General features: G+C 34.8%; 2 protein-coding genes across 3 annotated transcripts in view; both read right to left on the reverse strand.

Moving 5' to 3' along the window:
• Positions 1-18,242, reverse strand: part of LOC123220038 (60S ribosomal protein L13-1) — a 67,748-nt gene that overhangs the window by 47,641 nt on the left and 1,865 nt on the right. The window contains exon 5 of one of the 2 annotated variants that reach the window (XM_044642037.1): positions 17,733-18,181. The exons of the other annotated variant lie outside the window; for it this stretch is intronic. Within the exon in view, the coding sequence (XP_044497972.1) occupies positions 17,960-18,181 (222 nt within the window). The 3' untranslated portion in view covers positions 17,733-17,959. Of the gene's footprint in view, positions 1-17,732; positions 18,182-18,242 lie in introns of those variants that run through there. 2 annotated transcript variants of the gene reach the window in all.
• Positions 7,540-9,627, reverse strand: LOC123220041 (60S ribosomal protein L13-1-like). The gene is made up of 3 exons (XM_044642038.1): positions 9,422-9,627; positions 8,149-8,285; positions 7,540-8,062 (listed from the first exon to the last, which is right to left on the reverse strand). Exons 2-3 carry the CDS (start codon positions 8,182-8,184, stop codon positions 7,844-7,846), a joined length of 255 nt encoding a protein of 84 aa, XP_044497973.1. The 5' UTR covers positions 8,185-8,285; positions 9,422-9,627; the 3' UTR covers positions 7,540-7,843.

Here is an 18,242-nt window from a genome sequence, read left to right on the forward strand (position 1 = left end):
GCCCTTTCTTCATCTGTCTGTGGATACTGATCCTTGGAAAGTCTAAAGTGACTGGCTAGGGGAATTTTGACTGGTTTAGCATCACTCATACTAAAGCGTTGAAGAACCTTACGAATGTACTCTGCTTGAGACAATTGCAATGTACCTCTCTTCTTATCTCTGTTAATTCTCATTCCAAGAATCTGTTTTGCTACCCCCAAATCCTTCATCTCAAATTCACTAGACAGTTGTTTCTTCAATTTGTTTATATCTTCCAAATCTGCACCAGCTACCAACATGTCATCAACATAAAGTAATAAAATAATGTAACTGGTACCAACCTTCTTGAAGTAGCAACAATGGTCAGCATTACATCTCATGTATCCATTCTTTTGCATAAAACCATCAAATTTCTTGTACCATTGACGTGGAGCTTGCTTGAGGCCATACAAGCTCTTAGTCAGCTTACACACCAGATTTTCTTTTCCTTTTTCCATAAAACCTTCTGGTTGCATCATGTATATCTCCTCCTCGAGATCACCATGTAGAAAAGCGGTCTTTACATCTAGTTGTTCCAGATATAAATCTTCTGCCGCCACAATGCTCAAAACTGATCGAATTGTGCTCAACTTCACAACAGGGGAAAATATCTCTGTGTAGTCAATGCCTTCTTTTTGTTGAAAACCCTTGACCACCAATCTAGCTTTATACCTTTTAGAGCCATCATGTTCTTGCTTAATTCTGAAGACCCATTTATTTTGGAGTGCCTTCTTACCCTCTGGTAACTTTGTCAACTCCCATGTACGGTTCGAATTCAAAGACTTCATCTCATCCTTCATCGCTAGCTCCCACTTGCTAGAATCATCTACCTGACATGCCTCAGCATAGCATTCAGGCTCCCCAGCATCAGTCAGTAGCAAATAGTTCAAGTCATACTTCTTGTTTGGTATTCGACGTCGCTTAGACCTTCTCAGTGCATTCGCTGGATCCTCTAATTCATCAGGGTATAAATCTGCAATACCCTTTTCTGCTAGTTCTGAGTCTACGCCTGAAGTTGAAGTAGTGACTGGTTCTTTTTCTGCGTTTTCCTTGGCTTTTAACTCCTTACCTAACTTAGGATTCTTCTAAACAGGCACATCATCATGATTAAAATAGTTAGGTTCAGACAACCCCCCACTAGAAGACTCTATAGATTTCCTATTTTTATACATAACTTTCTCATTGAAGATGACATCCCTACTCCTAATCATCTTCTTACTATTTTCATCCCAAAACTTATACCCAAATTTGTCATCCCCATAGCCAATAAAAGTACATTTAATAGATTTTGGGTCAAGTTTGTTTCTAGCATTATCACTAACATGGATATATGCTACACAACCAAAAACTCTAATATGAGAAAGTTTTACCTCCTGACCACTCCAAACTTCTTCGGGTAGTTTGAAATCTAAGGGTGTTGATGGACCACGATTGATCAAATAAGCTGCTGTGTTGACTGCTTCTGCCCAGAACTGCTTCGGCAAACCAGCGTGTAGCCTCATGCTCCTAGCTCTCTCAGTCAATGTTCGGTTCATACGTTCTGCAACACCATTCTGCTGTGGAGTACTAGGCACGGTCCTTTCGAGATGAATCCCACTCCCGAAGTAGAATTTTTTGAACTCAGAATCTTCATACTCACCACCATTATCGGATCGCAACTTCTTGATCTTCAAACCGGTTTCATTCTCAACCATAGCCTTCCACTTTTTGAAAGCTTCAAACACCTCAGATTTCTGCCTCAGAAAATAAACCCAAACTTTCCTTGAGTGATCATCTATGAAAGTGACAAAATAATATTTTCCGCTAACTGAGGAAACTGGTGCAGGTCCCCAAACATCTGTGTGCACTAACTCCAATTTCGTTGTCTTTGGAGTTCTCCCAGCTTTCTTAAAGCTCACCCTTTTCTGCTTTCCGAAAACACAACTTTCACACATGTCTACGTCAATCGATTTCAAATCTGACAACTTGCCATTAGAATGCATGACTCGTAATCCCTTAGTACTCATATGCCCAAGCCTCTGATGCCATAGGTTTGGATCATCTCTACTTTCAGCTGCAGCAAATAAACCACGTCCATCTGTGGTTGTATAGAGAGTTCCAATCTTTTTCCCTTTGGCAATAGTCATAGCTCCTTTCGAAATCTTCCAAGCATCTTCTGAAAACGTTATCACATAACCTTGTGTTGCCAACTGCCCAATTGAAATCAGATTTTTCTTCAAACTAGGTACATGCCTTACATTATCCAATCTCCAAATAGATCCATTTAGGTTAATCTCCACATTTCCTTCACCTACGATGTCGCATGCCTTATCATTACCAAGATAAACCTTACCCAGGTTGCTTGCAACATATTCTTTAAAGAATTCCTTCCTAGAGGTAGCATGAAACGACGCTCCTGAGTCTAATATCCATGATTCAGTATTGCTTTCTAAAGAGCAAATTAAAGCATCATCCGAGCCTTCCGAAACATAATTTGCACTAGTCTGACCATCACTTTCTTTCTTTGGAGCTTTACACTCTAACCGGTAATGCCCCATCTTGTGACAATTCCAACACTCGATGTCTTTCTTACCACCATGTGAATTGTTCTGACGGCTCCTTGATTTAGACCTACCACGCCTCGACTTGGATCTACCACATTGCCCACCTCTAGTATTGCTTCTTCTTCTACTCTCCATATTCAAGACTGAATTTGAATTAAAAAACCCATCTTCACGCCTACGAATCTCTTCAGTCATGATCATATCCACAACTTCTGAAAACTTCAATTTTTCTTTCCCAAACGCACCACTGATTGATTGGAAGGTACCCTTCCAACTTTCAGGCAACTGACCGAGAATGAGTAAGGCTTGTACTTCATCATCAAACTCGATCTTTACGGACGTTAGTTGATCCGTAATCTCATTAAACGCATTCAGATGTTCTTTGAAGTTTTTATTTTCTGTCATTCGGAGAGAAAAAAGTTTCTTTATCAGATGTACCTTATTTGCCGCAGAAGGTTGTTCGTAGAGATTTGATAAGGATTTCATGAGAGACGCTGTCGTGTCTTGATTCTTCACATTAAAGGCTACTGCTCTCGATAGACTCAATCGAATCGCACCTAGAGCTTTACGATCTAAAACTTTCCAATCTTCATCTTTCATGTCTGTTGGCTTTTCTTTGAGCGGTAAGTACAAGTCTTTCTGGTACAGATAATCCTCCATCTGCATCTTCCAGAAACTAAAGTTCGTCCCATCGAACTTTTCAACCTTGTAATGGTCTTTCTCTGAACCCATATTCTTCCACTCAAACGACAAAACCAACTACTAATGAACCAGGCTCTGATACCAGTTGTTGGGATAAATTAACCCCGAAAGAGAAAAAAAAGAAAGTCGTAAAACACAATCAAGCACACACCAAACGAATAAATAAAATAGACACAAGAATTTTACGTGGTTCAGGAAATTCCCTACGTCCACGGAGTGCACCAGCACTTCTTGCACTATCAAATTGATAATTACAAACTGACACTTTTGTCTCCCTCACTCTCAATCACGAATTTCTCCCTCACAAATCTCTCTCACCTTCCTAAACTTGTCAATCTAAGCCTAAACCCTTAGAGACCCTTAATACATCATGTAATGCACATATAAGACGTTCAACATGTGTATTTATAGGATAGGAACAACCCACAACTGATTCGGACTCAAAAACCTTAAAGAAATAAGAATCCGTGTAAAACTGACCACCGGACGTTGTTGGGGCGAGTGAGGGCGTGTCTGACCGTCTTTGGCTGCGATTTTTGCGGCGTTTGATTCGTATCGAAACAAACTTTCCAACGATACCTTATTTGTTTAAAACGGACTTCGTTTGGTATGCTTTCGGGACAGATAAAGTTTAATCCTGTTTTTGAAACCGAATTCTTCTAGAATTCAAATCCTTTCAGGCTTCACAATTCTAACAAAGAGATCAACCGATTGAATAGAAATATGGCATGTATATGAGCTTTGAGTGGTTCAGTTATGGTGTATGTAGAATTGATTATTTGTTGTGACTAAAATTACTAATGCCTATGATTTGATGAATGTATGTAAATAGGGAGCAAAATCTAAAATGATGATTCGTGAATCTTTGGTTTTGATGATGGAGAATGCAGGGAGTTGCTTGCGTTCATGCATCCTTATTTTGTGGAAAATTTTCTTTTTGTTATGTAAATTTTGATGCGTATAATTCTTAATTGTTATTGTTATTATTATTTTTGATAGACTAAGTTGTTGTTGTGTTTGTGCAGGTGGTATAAAATTTGGGAGAGGAATGTTGGTGGTGATGAACCATTGATTGACAAACTATTATCTGATTCTCAACGTTTGGATGTGGTTTCTTCAAAGAGGCCTGGACCTGTTGATTTGATTTTCATGTTAGCATTTTTATTGATTTATAATGTTGCATGCACATCTCTTTTTATTATGTTTGATGCTGGTATGTTCATTGATATTATGCTTTGAGTTTTTGATGGATACATCTATTTGCCTTTTGCAGTTGTGCGGTGGTAAGGCTTCAGAAGGGGTATTTGTTGGTGCCTTGCTGTCTATGTCTATAGTCTGATCCTTCAAGTAACTTGCTAAGCAGGGGTACGCTCTGAGGTTTTTGCCTATAGTTCTGGTATTATGTGCTATATTAATCTAAAATTTTTTAAATATAATTTAGTATTTTACTTGCAAGTAGATCTACATTTTCATTCTTTCTTTATATGGGAACATAATACACATGCTGTATGGTTTTGAAGAGTCATTGCTGGAGTTTTAAGATATGAAATAACGTGTTATCATCTAGGAAATAATATGGTATTATGCATGTTTTTCCAGATGTGGGTAGATTGTGACGTAGAAAGCCAACTACTATTCTTGATGCAACTATAATGTAAAGCTATAGAGTCCTAAACTATAGTCTTATTTGGACTTTAGACTAAAGACACCAAACCAAAGAATGTGACTTTCGCTTTCCTCAGTTATCATTTGTATGTGTTTAGTGGTTTCCCTTTTCTCCTTTCATTTGGGAGACCATGAAATAATTAAGCAACTTATTTCCACATTTATAGATTCTAGAATCCCAGCTTCTATTTAAAATTCATTGTTCTTGCAGGATTTAAAATTTAACATACATTTAGTCTAAGTCTTTCCTTATGTATGTAAGGCGAAGATATACTGTTATATTAGCAGTTAGCGCCGGGTTTTAACTCCCCTTGGTACCACATGCTTGGGATATATTTTGACTATCAGGATTTTAAGATGGGATATGTTGTTCAGTTGTATAATAGGTTACAACCTATAATTAATCTATATATATATTTTTTATTGTTTAGGACAAATGGAATTACCTTGTAAGTGTTTTACAAATCTCTGGTTTGCCCTTTTCTTAACCAGGAAGCTAGTGCAGCAATCTCAGGAACTGGTGTCTTGGGAAACTTAAATTTGAGAGTGGAATTCATAGAGTTCAGGTTTCAACTATAAGCCATTTGACTTGCAATGTATGGTATTGTAGCAGAAATTACAAACAGTTATCATTTTGCAGTGTGTTCTTGGGACAGAGAAGTCTGGACGAGGTCATACCAGTGCTGTCTCTGTTCCTATCCTTCCTCTGGCTGATAAGGTGCTAAATGAATTGAAGTTGATCGAATGATAATTTTTGTATTGGTGCCACAATTTTATGGTCATTTTTCTTTACAACTGTCACCATTGCTGTATTGGAAGTTGATACGTACCCATGAATTGACAGCAAGCAGACCTCCAAACTGAATGTTCCAGCTACCGAGTAGCTCCTCCAGATAGTTCCAGGTCAAGTTTTCCTTCCCCTCCAACTCACCTCAATCACTCAAGCAATATTTCCACAATCTGAATGCAATACGACAACTAAAAATTGGAGAAAACAGCTCAAGCAATTCAACAGCAAAGAAATAGCGGATACTATTAATATCACCAATTATAATTCATTATAATAACCATGATAGTCTAGCCTCCCTCCGGGAAGGATTTAAATCAAAACATAAGAGTTATTTTAGAAAACAAAATCAATGTCAATATTTCCTATATTAATGACAATATTCCCCAAATCAATAATAATATATTTTTCTGCCCATTATCTTCTTTGTTTCCTCTTATATGCTGGGATCTATCTGCTGCCTTGCATATCTTCTGGTTGCCCAAAATTAGTTGCTTCAATATCTTCTGGATTTTCCAAAGTGCCCTCCTGCTCTCTGCCTCCATTTGCATTTTTGGTCCTGTGTCCATAAATCTTTGTTATTAGATTTCCATCAGAAGTATTATAATATTTTATGATGCTCAATCTCATTGATTTCTATGTTTTGAGGATTTGCAGGTAGATTTCCAGTTGAGGAATGAAGATTTGGGGATTGATCCTTATAGATCTGGTGGTTCAGGTGGTCAGCATGCAAATACGACCAATACTGCTGTCCAAATAAATCATATTCCAAGGGGGATGACTGTGTCCATCCAAGACGAACAATCTCAACATATAGTAAAGATTTATTACCTACACTCCTGAGTACTCGATTAAAATATGCCAGCTGGATCAGTTTATTGATCACCATTCCTTTGTAACATGTCATACTAAGGCCTATGTTTGAGTCCCAGCTTTCCTTCAATTTCGTTGCCCTTTTATGGAATATATAGAAAGATGACTTGTTGATTGTAGATAGTGAAATCCATGTCCCTAATGATATAAACTTGTTAGATAACCTCCTTTTTCCTTTCTCGTATTTCATAAGTTATCATGAACCGAGCTACATCTATGAATCTGAAATTTTGATTATTCATATGATTGTATATGCACTAATACAAAAGAAAATTTTGATTATTTGACAAACTATAAGAATCTGAAATTAGGTCTAAATAAGATGTATAATAATGATGATTGTCTTTTGATTGGCAAATGAACCAAAATTTATGGTAAAAATGGTATGAATCATTTTTACATGTTTATCAATAACCAAAGTTTGTTAATGCTTTGCAGAGGAAGAAGAAGAAAAGTGATCCTGTGAAAGAGATTTAGATGTGAATACAAGAATTTGTAATAATTTGATTTGGTTGATCATTGCCAACTGCACATGGTTTTATGTTTATTCTTTGCAATTCATGCATAACATTTTTCTTTTCTTTTTTTTGTTTTAATTGTAGCTAGTTTTTTTAAGAGGTGTGACTCACCATGTTCCCATTATCATTGTTGTGCCATTGCGTCCTGGTACTCCCAATAATTGTCGTCAACTACCATTGGCTATTGATGGGGTGGTGGCTCACAATGGCAGTTTAAAATTAGTTCAAAAATCTTTTAATCCTTTTAATATTTAGGAAAATAATAATCAAATTACTCCTATATTAAGAAACATTTAGTTTGAAATAATATTCAATTATCTGAATAACTACTTTTTATTATTAACATTATATTGTTTAGTTGGTTCTTCATTATTATCAATCAAACATAATAATTATTTATTCATATAAATTTAACCAAAACACAACGCTAATCTATACCAAATAATATATCTTTTTAATAAAATTTTAGTAATGAAAGATTATCCAACAAAAGATACTCTAAGAATTTCAGAACTTCCCCTCTATAAATAAAATTCTCAAAAGACAAGACAGGCAAAGGTTCACACAAATGATGACCAAGAAATCTTAAACCTCGAACTGTACCCATGTCATCAAAACTAAAATTCCTTCAAGGTTCAGATAAGTATAACAAAAAGAACTAAAAAAACGAAATCTAAGAGGAAAAGGCAGACATACGTTAGACTCCAAAATGTTGCTGCCTATTCTCAGGACTCAATTTACTTCTCTTCCTTTTCAACCTCTGCAGCCGTTTTCAGCCTTGCACCAGCATGGCAGGTGTTCATCCTCTCCACACACAGCTTGTTGTATGCCTTGAAAGACCTCATCTCTTGACTAACTTTAACAAGCTCCACCGTAGGCTTCTCAAGGGTGATAGGCATGTACGGTCCTTGTACTTGAGTTGCCGTTGCCAGTTCCTCTGGAGCAGAATCACCAGCCTACATCCAAAAAAAGATCATAATAATTTGAGCATAAGATTTGGTAACAATAAAATGATATTGACAAACTTGTCTTTTCCAATTACCTTGACCTTGCAAGCACCACCAATTTGGCCTTGCATGTCTTCAGCCTCTAAACATTGTTTTGGATTCTCTCCAGAGATAAGTTCTTACAAACCGATCTACTGATGGTTGGAAAAAGCTTCTTGGGAATACCCGCAGCCTATTTGAGACAGATAGAATGTTAATGTCTAGATATAGAAACAATTTCAACATTGAGTGATATAGGAAGATCAATAACTGAAAACACAAAAAGAAAAAAAATTTGTGAAAGTGACAATATACAGCACACGTAAAGTGAACATACTCAGCTTCACTACATCCATGATGGCAACATTAATCCAATACTAGTTGAACTTAAAATTATAGTAACTAAAATGAAAAACCTAAAATTGGGATTACCGCATATCAGCAGTAAGGACATCAGATTTCAGTAATGTAACCATTGTAATAAAATTTTAAAATAGTGATACTTGTAATGGGACAAAGCATATTTTTGAATTCAATTCTTCAATAGGGAAATAGTAACGAGACAAAATGTAACTAAACTATATGCAAAATCTGAATCAGAATGAATTACTACTTCATCTCTAGTGCTCACAAAGAAACAAAACACCTCTAAGACTATTACCTTCAAATTTAAGCACACTTTTCACTTAGATTATTCGAGTTTCTTAATTCCATTTATTCAACAGTTAGTTTTGGCACTCCAAATGGGTAGAAAACAGTTCATACAACCCAAAACAAAGACGCATGTAGTATGTGAAGAATGTACAACAAGATCCAGAAACAGATTACTAGGTAATCATTCAAACTAACAGTTGAATATTTAGACTACTAAATTTTTAAACTTAAAAAATACTTTTCAAACTTAATATTTAAAATTTATTTTCCCTTTACCCTATTGTGTGCGGAATTCCATCTCAGGATCTACCATACAAATCCAAACTACACTAGCTAGTGCTCACCATAAATATGTCAACCAAACAAACATTTATATCAGACATTTCAACATCACTTTGCATACGCTAAGTAATAAAGGATTTCTTTAAAACCTATAATTACTCAGACGAATTTCTAGCTCAGAGAACAGTACTAACACCTCTTAACACCAAAACAGGTTCCCGATCAACCATAATCCATAACCTGATAGAGTGCAGATACAAGACGATTGAAACAAAAGTAACAAGCTCATATATTTACGATACAAGGCGATCAAAATACAAGGAAAAAGTTCATATATCAAGAAACAAGGCGACAGAGACACAAATAAAACCTAGCATCAACTAAAGAACTCACTTTAAGTTCTTCAAGCGTGAAGCCTCTCCCAGCCCTAAGCTTCATATTGTACTTCAAAGTCTGCCCATGATTGATGAGGCGAAGAGGGCCGGCCGTCGGGCGAGGGAAGATCTTCACGGCCTTCTTTCGACGAGCTACTCAACACAAAAAACAACAAATTCAAACTCACAGCACAAAGCAAAAAGGCTAAATCAAAAACTAAAAATGCCCACCAATGCGACGCCTGATCTTGACATGGTTTTGCCAGTGCTATTTGAATTGCCCATTAGTCCTGGCCGCGGGCCGGTTTGGCCCGTGAACCGCACCGAAACCGGCCCGTTCAAAACCGGAACCGGAACCGTCAAAACTGAAACCGACATGAACCGGAAACAAAACCGGATTTGACCGTTCGGTTCCGGTTTTAATATTTTCGAACCGTGGAACTTCGATTCATGCCCGGTTTCATGAACCGACGGTTCAAAAATTCATAAACCGGTATTTTTTTACATGAACCGGAAAATGCTTGCAAGGGACCGCCATATTTTAAACATTTACAGGACCGGGTCCCCTGCATAAATCTAAAATGTGGCTGCTCCTGCTTCGATGGCTGCTTCTAAAACATTTGCAGGGACCGGTCCCCTGCAAACGTACAAAATATGGCAGTTTGGTTTTTTATTAAAAATTTTTTAATATAAAATTTTATTTATAAATATTATTCAATCTTTCAAATCTCTCATTTCTCATTCTCTTAATTCTTAATACTCTCTCAATCAAATTATCTCAAATTTTAAATTCCCCTTTTATTTTTATCAATTCTAATTTTAATTTATATAATTTAATTATTATTATTTTTTATTATACAATTTCATAATTAATTATAAAATTTATCTCTATAATTAATTTTATTATTATCTATTATTTTTTTATTATCTTTTATAATTAATTATATAATTTATTTTATTCATTTTTTAAAAATAGTAAATAGAACCACGTAAATTTTGATTCTTCTAAATCTCAAATGGATACATAAAAAATTTAATTGAAAAATTAAATCTAAGGTTTTTTTAATTTTTTATTCTTAATTATTATAATTATTAATTAAAAAATAAATCGAGATCATAAATTAGAACCGATGGTTTAATATCAGTTTCGAACCGAGGTTATGAATCAAAACCGTCGATTCCAAACCGATTATGAACCGTCCTGTAACAGTTTCGATTCAGGATTTTTATTTTTTTGAACCGTAAATCGACGGTTTCGAAGTTCATAAACCGTGGCCAGGTCTACCCATTAGGTTTCTCACTCACCTTTTCTTTTCGCTGCAAAATGCTTAAAAAATCAGGGTTTAAATAAATTAAACAGTAATTTGTGGATTTTAGAGCAACTGCGGTGAACACTGTTAACTGTTTCCAAAAACTGTTAACACCATTAACGGAAGCGTTAAGTAATGCTCCGAGTTTGACAACTATCAAATTTGCCCCCCAAAAGGTCCAATCTATCCGTTTTCTCCCTTAACAATGACAGGTAGAATGTGGCAATGTTCATATGCCCCGCAATAGATGGCCGACCTGCCTTATCATCTCAACACAGTTCTAGGCGTCATCAGCAACCACAAGTTACACAAATAATTCACCAGAAGTAATATTTCAACACATATTAACATTTTTAAACTTAGAAAAAATGAATTTACTTAACGAAAATAAAATTTCTCAAACAACTTTTGCACTTTGGGTTGTGTTTTGATTTTAAACCAGATCCAAAATAATAAAATATAACACAATCAAACATGCATAAGAAACATGTATTTTGGGCCCGGTTTTAATATAATTCAATAATATTTTTTTATATTTTATAAATTGTTTGAGGGAATGAATGGAAACACTTTTGTCTTTCTTTTTGCAGAGAATTTGATTACCCAATTTAACCTGTGTGGGTTTTGTGTTATCTTTATTTCTTTTGTTATGGGGGAATTTAGAAGCTTTTGTGCCTGCTCTCCCCACCTAATTTTTTTCACAACTTTACTCCAATATGATTACAAAATCTAATACCACTATTTTCATTTCTATTTTTATATCGGTGCTGTGGGAATTTTACTAGAGTTTATGAAATTTCACTAATATCTCATTCTCATTGAAGATGCAACATCACATTTATAATATGAAATGCCACACTCTATATTAATATCCACAGCAACTGGGTGTTCCTCATCCTATATAGAATTTTATGGTTTAATGGATCATATGCTTTGGCTTTGGGAAATGTGCAAATTATTCATATCAAATTGTTGATTCAGATAGAAGAATGTGATATTCTATCTGAGAAAAGTTTTAAAAGAAAAGAATAATGGAACGAAAGAAGTCTTGAGAGGCAAGGCAGAGCATGAAATGAAATCTATAATCTATTTGCTTTCTGGTCTACTTGAATTGCTTTATAATGTAACGCTTGTGTTTTATTGGCGTTTTCTTTCTCTCATCATGAGAATCTAATTGATTATTTATTCATAAAAGAGATTGTTATGAAAGAAAAGAATAACAATTTAAAAGATGTAGCCAACAAGTCTTGACAGAAGGAAGCAAAGAACAAATTGGTACATCTGTCATGAGCTAACAAAAATAGCATGTGACAGCACATCCTCTCTTCGTAAATTAACAATATATTTGTCTGTCCTAAAAGTTTTTTTTTTTTTTGGGATTATGAAGGGTATTCTAGCAGAAATATGTCAAGGTTGCAGAGTAATTACAACAATTGTCCAGACTAATTAACTAGCTTGCAAATTTGTTTACCAAACTTTGATCACGTGCTTAATAATGATATTGCATTAAAATTTTTATCAACCTTGACAGTAATACTATGACAATAAATACCAAGTCGAAGTTTATAAATAAAACTATATACACAAATAAAAAATTTTAATTTATGTACTATTGATAATGGTCATTATGTGATTAAATTTTCTAGTTTAGGCAAACAGGATGCAGTGTCATGAGGTAAACTAGTATTCTCCATTGCAATGGTATGATTTTGACATATGATCGCAGCTAAAATTGATGATGCCGTAATGCTTGGGCTAGCAGTGCTAAATCAACCAAACCAAGAAGCTTTAATTGCAAACTAGTATACTATGCGTAATGCTTCGCATAGTTTTATGTGCAAAATCGGATTGTGAACACCCTTAATTATACCCAAGAATAAAATTACATTAACATAATTTGGTTTTATTATTGTTATTATCTAATTGCATTGATCCTTCGATATCAGGTGACATAGTAAATTTGCTTCTCTATATATTTGATGTTGTCTTTCTGAAAGCAAGAATATTAGACATTATAAGGGGATGGAACCAAGAAGCCTTGAGAACAAAGGCAGAGAGTTTTCCTGTTCTGAATTCTTTTTTTTAAGTTTTAGTGCAGCAGTCTACATGTGCAATCCTGAAAATTTTGATCTCATTGATTATTTATATGATACGTGCTCAAATGTATACTTTTCAATTAAAAGTATGCAATAATTTTCTCTTGTTGAAGGTAAAGAATATTTGATACTGAAAACTTTACATGTTCCAACGCTGAACATGTAATTAAAGAAAGGAATGAAGCAACCTTCATAGCAAAGGCAGATAATGGAATCAGACCTTGCTTCTTCTAATCATTAGCTTTTCTTTGCTTTATACATTCCCTATTTTTTATGCTTTTTCTTTTTGGTTTTATTTCAAAGCTCAAAATACAACCATTCATTCTTTCACTATCAAACACTTGACAGAATTCTCTCCTTATACCCAAAAAAAAAAAGAAAAAAGCCATGGAAATTGTTTCCGCAATTGTTGGCGAGATTGCTGGCAAGATCACGGACTATTTGTTTGTAGCTGCTGGCGATCAACTTGGTTACCCATTTCATTACAATGACAATATTAAAGACTTGAAAGAGCGAGTAAAGGCGCTTAGTGGCCGCAAAGAGAGGGTGCACGAGAAAATTGCTACCGCTAAAAGAAATGGAGGAAGTATCTTCACTGATGTTCAAGACTGGATAGAAAAAGTTGATAAGATTTCTGCAGAAGCTGAAAAGTTTTTTGAAGATGAAGCCAAAGCAAACAAGAGGTGTCTCAAAGGGTGGTGCATCAATCTCGGACAACGTTACCGATTCAGTAAGGAGGCAAAAGAGCAGGCCTTGGCAATTTCTGATCTTGTGTTGCAAGTGGAAAGGTTTGAGCAAGTTTCTTATTTTGCTTCTCCATCTGTCGTGGTATCATCATCTTCGGTATTTCCTTCTGGCACTTTTGAATCTCGAAACTCACTTAAGAAGCAAATTCTGGAGGTTTTAATGTATGATGATAAAATCAACATAATTGGAATATGTGGGATGGGGGGTGTGGGTAAGACCACGCTGGTGAAAGAAATCAGCCAACAAGTGAAAGAGGAAAAGATATATGAAGAAGTAGTGATGGCAGTTATCTCTCAAAACCCAAGTATTATGAAGATTCAAGGCGACATTGCTGACATGTTAGGTGTAACAAAGTCCTTACCGCCTACTTCTGAGTTAGCAAGAGCCAGTTTCCTAAGAGACAGAATCAAGGAGAAAAAGCGGATCCTCGTAATATTTGATGACATTTGGGAAAGAATTAAATTTGATGAGATTGGTATTCCTTCTTGGAGTGACCATAGAGGTTGCAAAATTTTAATCACCTCTCGAAGCATAACTGTTTGTAATCAAACGGGGTGTCAGAAGAATTATACAGTTGAGACGTTATCCAAACAAGAATCTTGGGATCTTTTTAGCAAAATTGTTGGCTCGACTATTGAAATCTCTGTTATATACCAAACTGCAAGAGAAGTGACTGCTAAATGTGGTGGCTTACCAATTGCAATTGTCACAATAGCAGGAGCTTTGAAGGACAAGAACGAACGTGCATGGAGTAATGCAGCTCGACAACTTATTCCTACAAGCATCCTAGGAATGGAGAGCAATGTTATATCATCTTTGGAACAAAGCTTCAATTACTTAGAAAATAAGGAGACAAAATCACTTTTTTTGTTTTGTAGCTTATTTCCAGAAGAGTACGGAATTCCGATTGAAAGTTTGGTTAGATATTGGATAGGTTTGAGGTGGTTTGAAGATACCGATGAGACAGTAGAAAGTGTCAGAGTTAGAGTATATGCTATCGTAAGTAATATTATCTCTTCTTTTCTCTTAATTGATGATGGTGAAGATTGTGTTAAAATGCATAATGTTGTCCGTGATTTTGCATTAACTGTGGCATCTAAATATGACCATAAGTTTATTGTGAAAGCTGGCACTAGTCTACAAAAGTGGCCAAATCGAGATACATTTGAAGAATTCATATGTATCTCATTGATGACAAATTTTATTAGGGAACTACCTGATGGGTTGAAATGCCCAAAATTGCAAGCTTTATTGCTGCAAAAAAATACAGATTTGGTTATCCCCAACAATTTCTTTCAAAAAATGAAAGATCTCAAAATTTTAGACTTGGGAGAAAACTCTATCATGATATTGCCTGATTCACTTTCATTTCTTACAAATCTTAGGACATTAGAGATTACTAAGTGCAAGTTGCGTGACCTCTCAGTAATTGGAAAGCTAACGAAACTTGAGATCCTAAACCTTTCCAATTCTTCTATTGAAGAGATCCCTATTTCCTTCAGCCAATTAAGTAATCTCAAGTTGTTAGATATGAATAACTGTTGGCAATTAAAACTAATAACTCCTGGTGTTATCCACTCCCTTCAAAAGTTAGAGGAGTTGTACATTGATATGTTTCAGAATTGGAAATCTGAAAATGAAAATTTGAGAAGCAATGCCAGTCTTATTGAGTTACAAGCCTTATCTCGATTGACTTCTTTGCAGATTTATATTCCAAATCTTGATCTCTTGCCAAAGTTCTTGACAATTCAAAACCTGTCCAACTTTATTTTAAGAATAGGTGGTGATCAATCTGATTACTATCCTTCGGATATGAAGGTATACTCAAGAAATATGAGGCTTCGACAAATCAACATTTCAACGATACATGAATGGTTTAAATGCTTGCTTGAAACAACTGAGTATCTAAGTGTTGAAGGAATCGATAATTTAGAGAGTATTCACCATAACCTAGTTGAAGAAGGGCTCAATAAGTTGAAGAGTCTTGTTATCAAATCATGTGAAAATATAAAGTGTCTCCTAAATACATTAGAATTGACACCAAACTTAACTTTCCACAATTTAGAGAAATTATATTTGAAGAAAAATCCCAACTTGGTTGAAGTGTGCAATGGAGAACCTCCAGCCCAAGCATTTTCTAAACTAAAAGTTTTACAAGTGGAGGAGTGTGCTAAGATGTTAAATGTTGTACCAAGTCAATTGTTATGGAAGTTTCAAAATCTTCAAACTTTCAATGCATATTTTTGTGAGTCATTGGTGTACGTATTTAGTTGTGAAGAGATTAAGATTACAAAAGGAGAAACAAAGTTGCTCTCATCATTAGAATATCTAGAATTGTGTGATTTGCGAAAGATGTCACATATATGGAATGGTGACCATCAATCCATAAGCCTTCATAACTTGAAGAGAGTAGAGATTGGATCATGCAAAAAGTTAACAAACCTATTTTCATCAACTCTACTCCAAGGCCTTGTATGTTTGGAAAAAATATTTGTATTGAATTGCAAAGAATTAAAGGAAATCTTTGAGAGGAAAAATGCTTTAGATGAAGAGTTTGACCACACTATAACCTCACCGAGTTTGCAAAACCTGACTTCTATACAAATCTGTAATTGTGATAAATTAAGAAACCTCTTCTCCCTTTCCATTGTGAAATGCCTGGTGAAGCTCAAAAGACTTGTAGTACAGAGTTGTTCATCAATACAAGAAATAATCACAAGTACGAAAGGAGAAAAAGATGTATCAATAAAGAGATTGTTGTTTCCTAGTTTGTCTAACTTAATACTGGTATATTTAAATAACCTCACTTGTTTTAGCTCAGGGTCATATGCTATTGAATTCCCAACATTGGAGAGGCTAGAGATAGAAAAATGTCGAAACATGAAGACCTTTGGATATGGAGGGCAAGTGACACCCAAGCTTAAAGAAGTGATTCTAGATGATATTAATGCCACATTGCAAGAGTCATTAAAGGAAAAGGTTCGTATTTGATGATTAATACCACATTGCAAGAGTTCTCGAATAAAAAGGTACGTATTTGATGATTATTAAAAAGATACATCTTCTATTTAATCATTCAGTGATGATCTAATCAGTTTAATATATAAGAAATAGTTGAAGATTTTTTTCAAAAATGTAATATGAAGATTTTTTTTAAAAATGTAATATAAATTCTAAATTGTCTTTAACGATATCATTGAAGATATTGCTAATGCTCTATACAGGTAGAAGAAGAGGAATAAAAAGATTGTATATTTCATTTAATTAGCTCAAAGGTTGCTTACTGATAATGGAATCTAATCTATGGCCGGCTAAGTCATGAAATTTCATGGTAGAGTCACTAATTTCTATTTCCTTGCTTGAATTGTATGCAGGGTTAGCTCTGCTTTCTCTTCAATTCTTTTAATTGTTTTTTTTTTAATTTCCTCTAAGAAAAATTCCTAGATCTTTTGAGCTTTTGGTAAAATTTAACAAAGAATACCACTACTCAGTATAATTCTGTCAATGTTATGTGGTAGGAAAGAATTAGTCTGTTAAAATTTAACAAAGAATACAATTATAACATATTGTTTTTGGCAGGGAATTGTGGGAAGAGGAATAGCTAAAAGCAGACAGTGAAAATGGTATTATTAATCAAGTTAATTCATATTTTATTTATTCACTATTATTTACAACAAAAAGAATAGTGATAATTTGATTATTCATTCGATTGTGTATACATAGTCATTACCAACACTGATACAATCGAAATTTTTTCTTATTTTACAAACTATAAGAATCTGAAATTAGCTCTAAATAAGATGTATAACAATGGTGATTGTCTATTGGTTGGCAAAAGAACCAAAATTTATGGTAAAAATGGAATGAATCATTTTTACATGTCTATCAATAACCAAAGTTTGTTAATGCTTTGCAGATGAGGAAGAAGAAGAGGGATGGTGTGCTATTGAGATGTAAATACTAGAATTTGTAATGATTTGATTTGATTGATCACTGCCAACTGCAAAATACAAGTGTGCCTATGGTTTTATGTTTATTCTTTGTAATTTCTCCCTCATCTCATTCGTCTATGATTTAATGTAACATTTTTAATTTTAAACCCAAAATTTTTCAAATAATCTATCATTTTGATAAATTTTAGGTATAAAAAATTGTCCAACCAAAGGGGCAGAGAGAATATTGGAACTTAACCTCTATAAATAAAACTCTCAGAAAACAAGACCCGCAAAGGTTCACACAAATGATGGCCAAGAAATCTTAAACCTCAAACTGTACCCATGTCATCAAAACTAATTCTGCGAGTTCCAGATAACTATAACAAAAAGAATCAAAATTGAAATCTAAGTGCAAAAAGCAGACATTCATTAGACTCCAAAATGTTGCTGCCTATTTTCGGACCTCATTTTACTTCTTCTCTTCCTTTTCAGCCTCTGCAGCCTTTTTCAGCCTTGCACCAACATGGCGGGTGTTCGTCCTCTCCACACGCAGCTTGTTGTATGCCTTGAATGACTTCATCTCTTGACTAACTTTAACAAGCTCCACCGTAGGCTTCTCAAGGGTGATAGGCATGTAGGGACCATGCACTTGAGTTGCTGTTGCCAGTTCCTCTGGAGCAGAATCACCAGCCTACACCAAAAAAAGATAGTAAGAATTTGAGCATAAGAAATGGTAACAATAAAATGCTGTT

Source organism: Mangifera indica, chromosome 7, assembly GCF_011075055.1.
Source record: "Mangifera indica cultivar Alphonso chromosome 7, CATAS_Mindica_2.1, whole genome shotgun sequence".
NCBI classification, from domain to species: domain Eukaryota; kingdom Viridiplantae; phylum Streptophyta; class Magnoliopsida; order Sapindales; family Anacardiaceae; genus Mangifera; species Mangifera indica.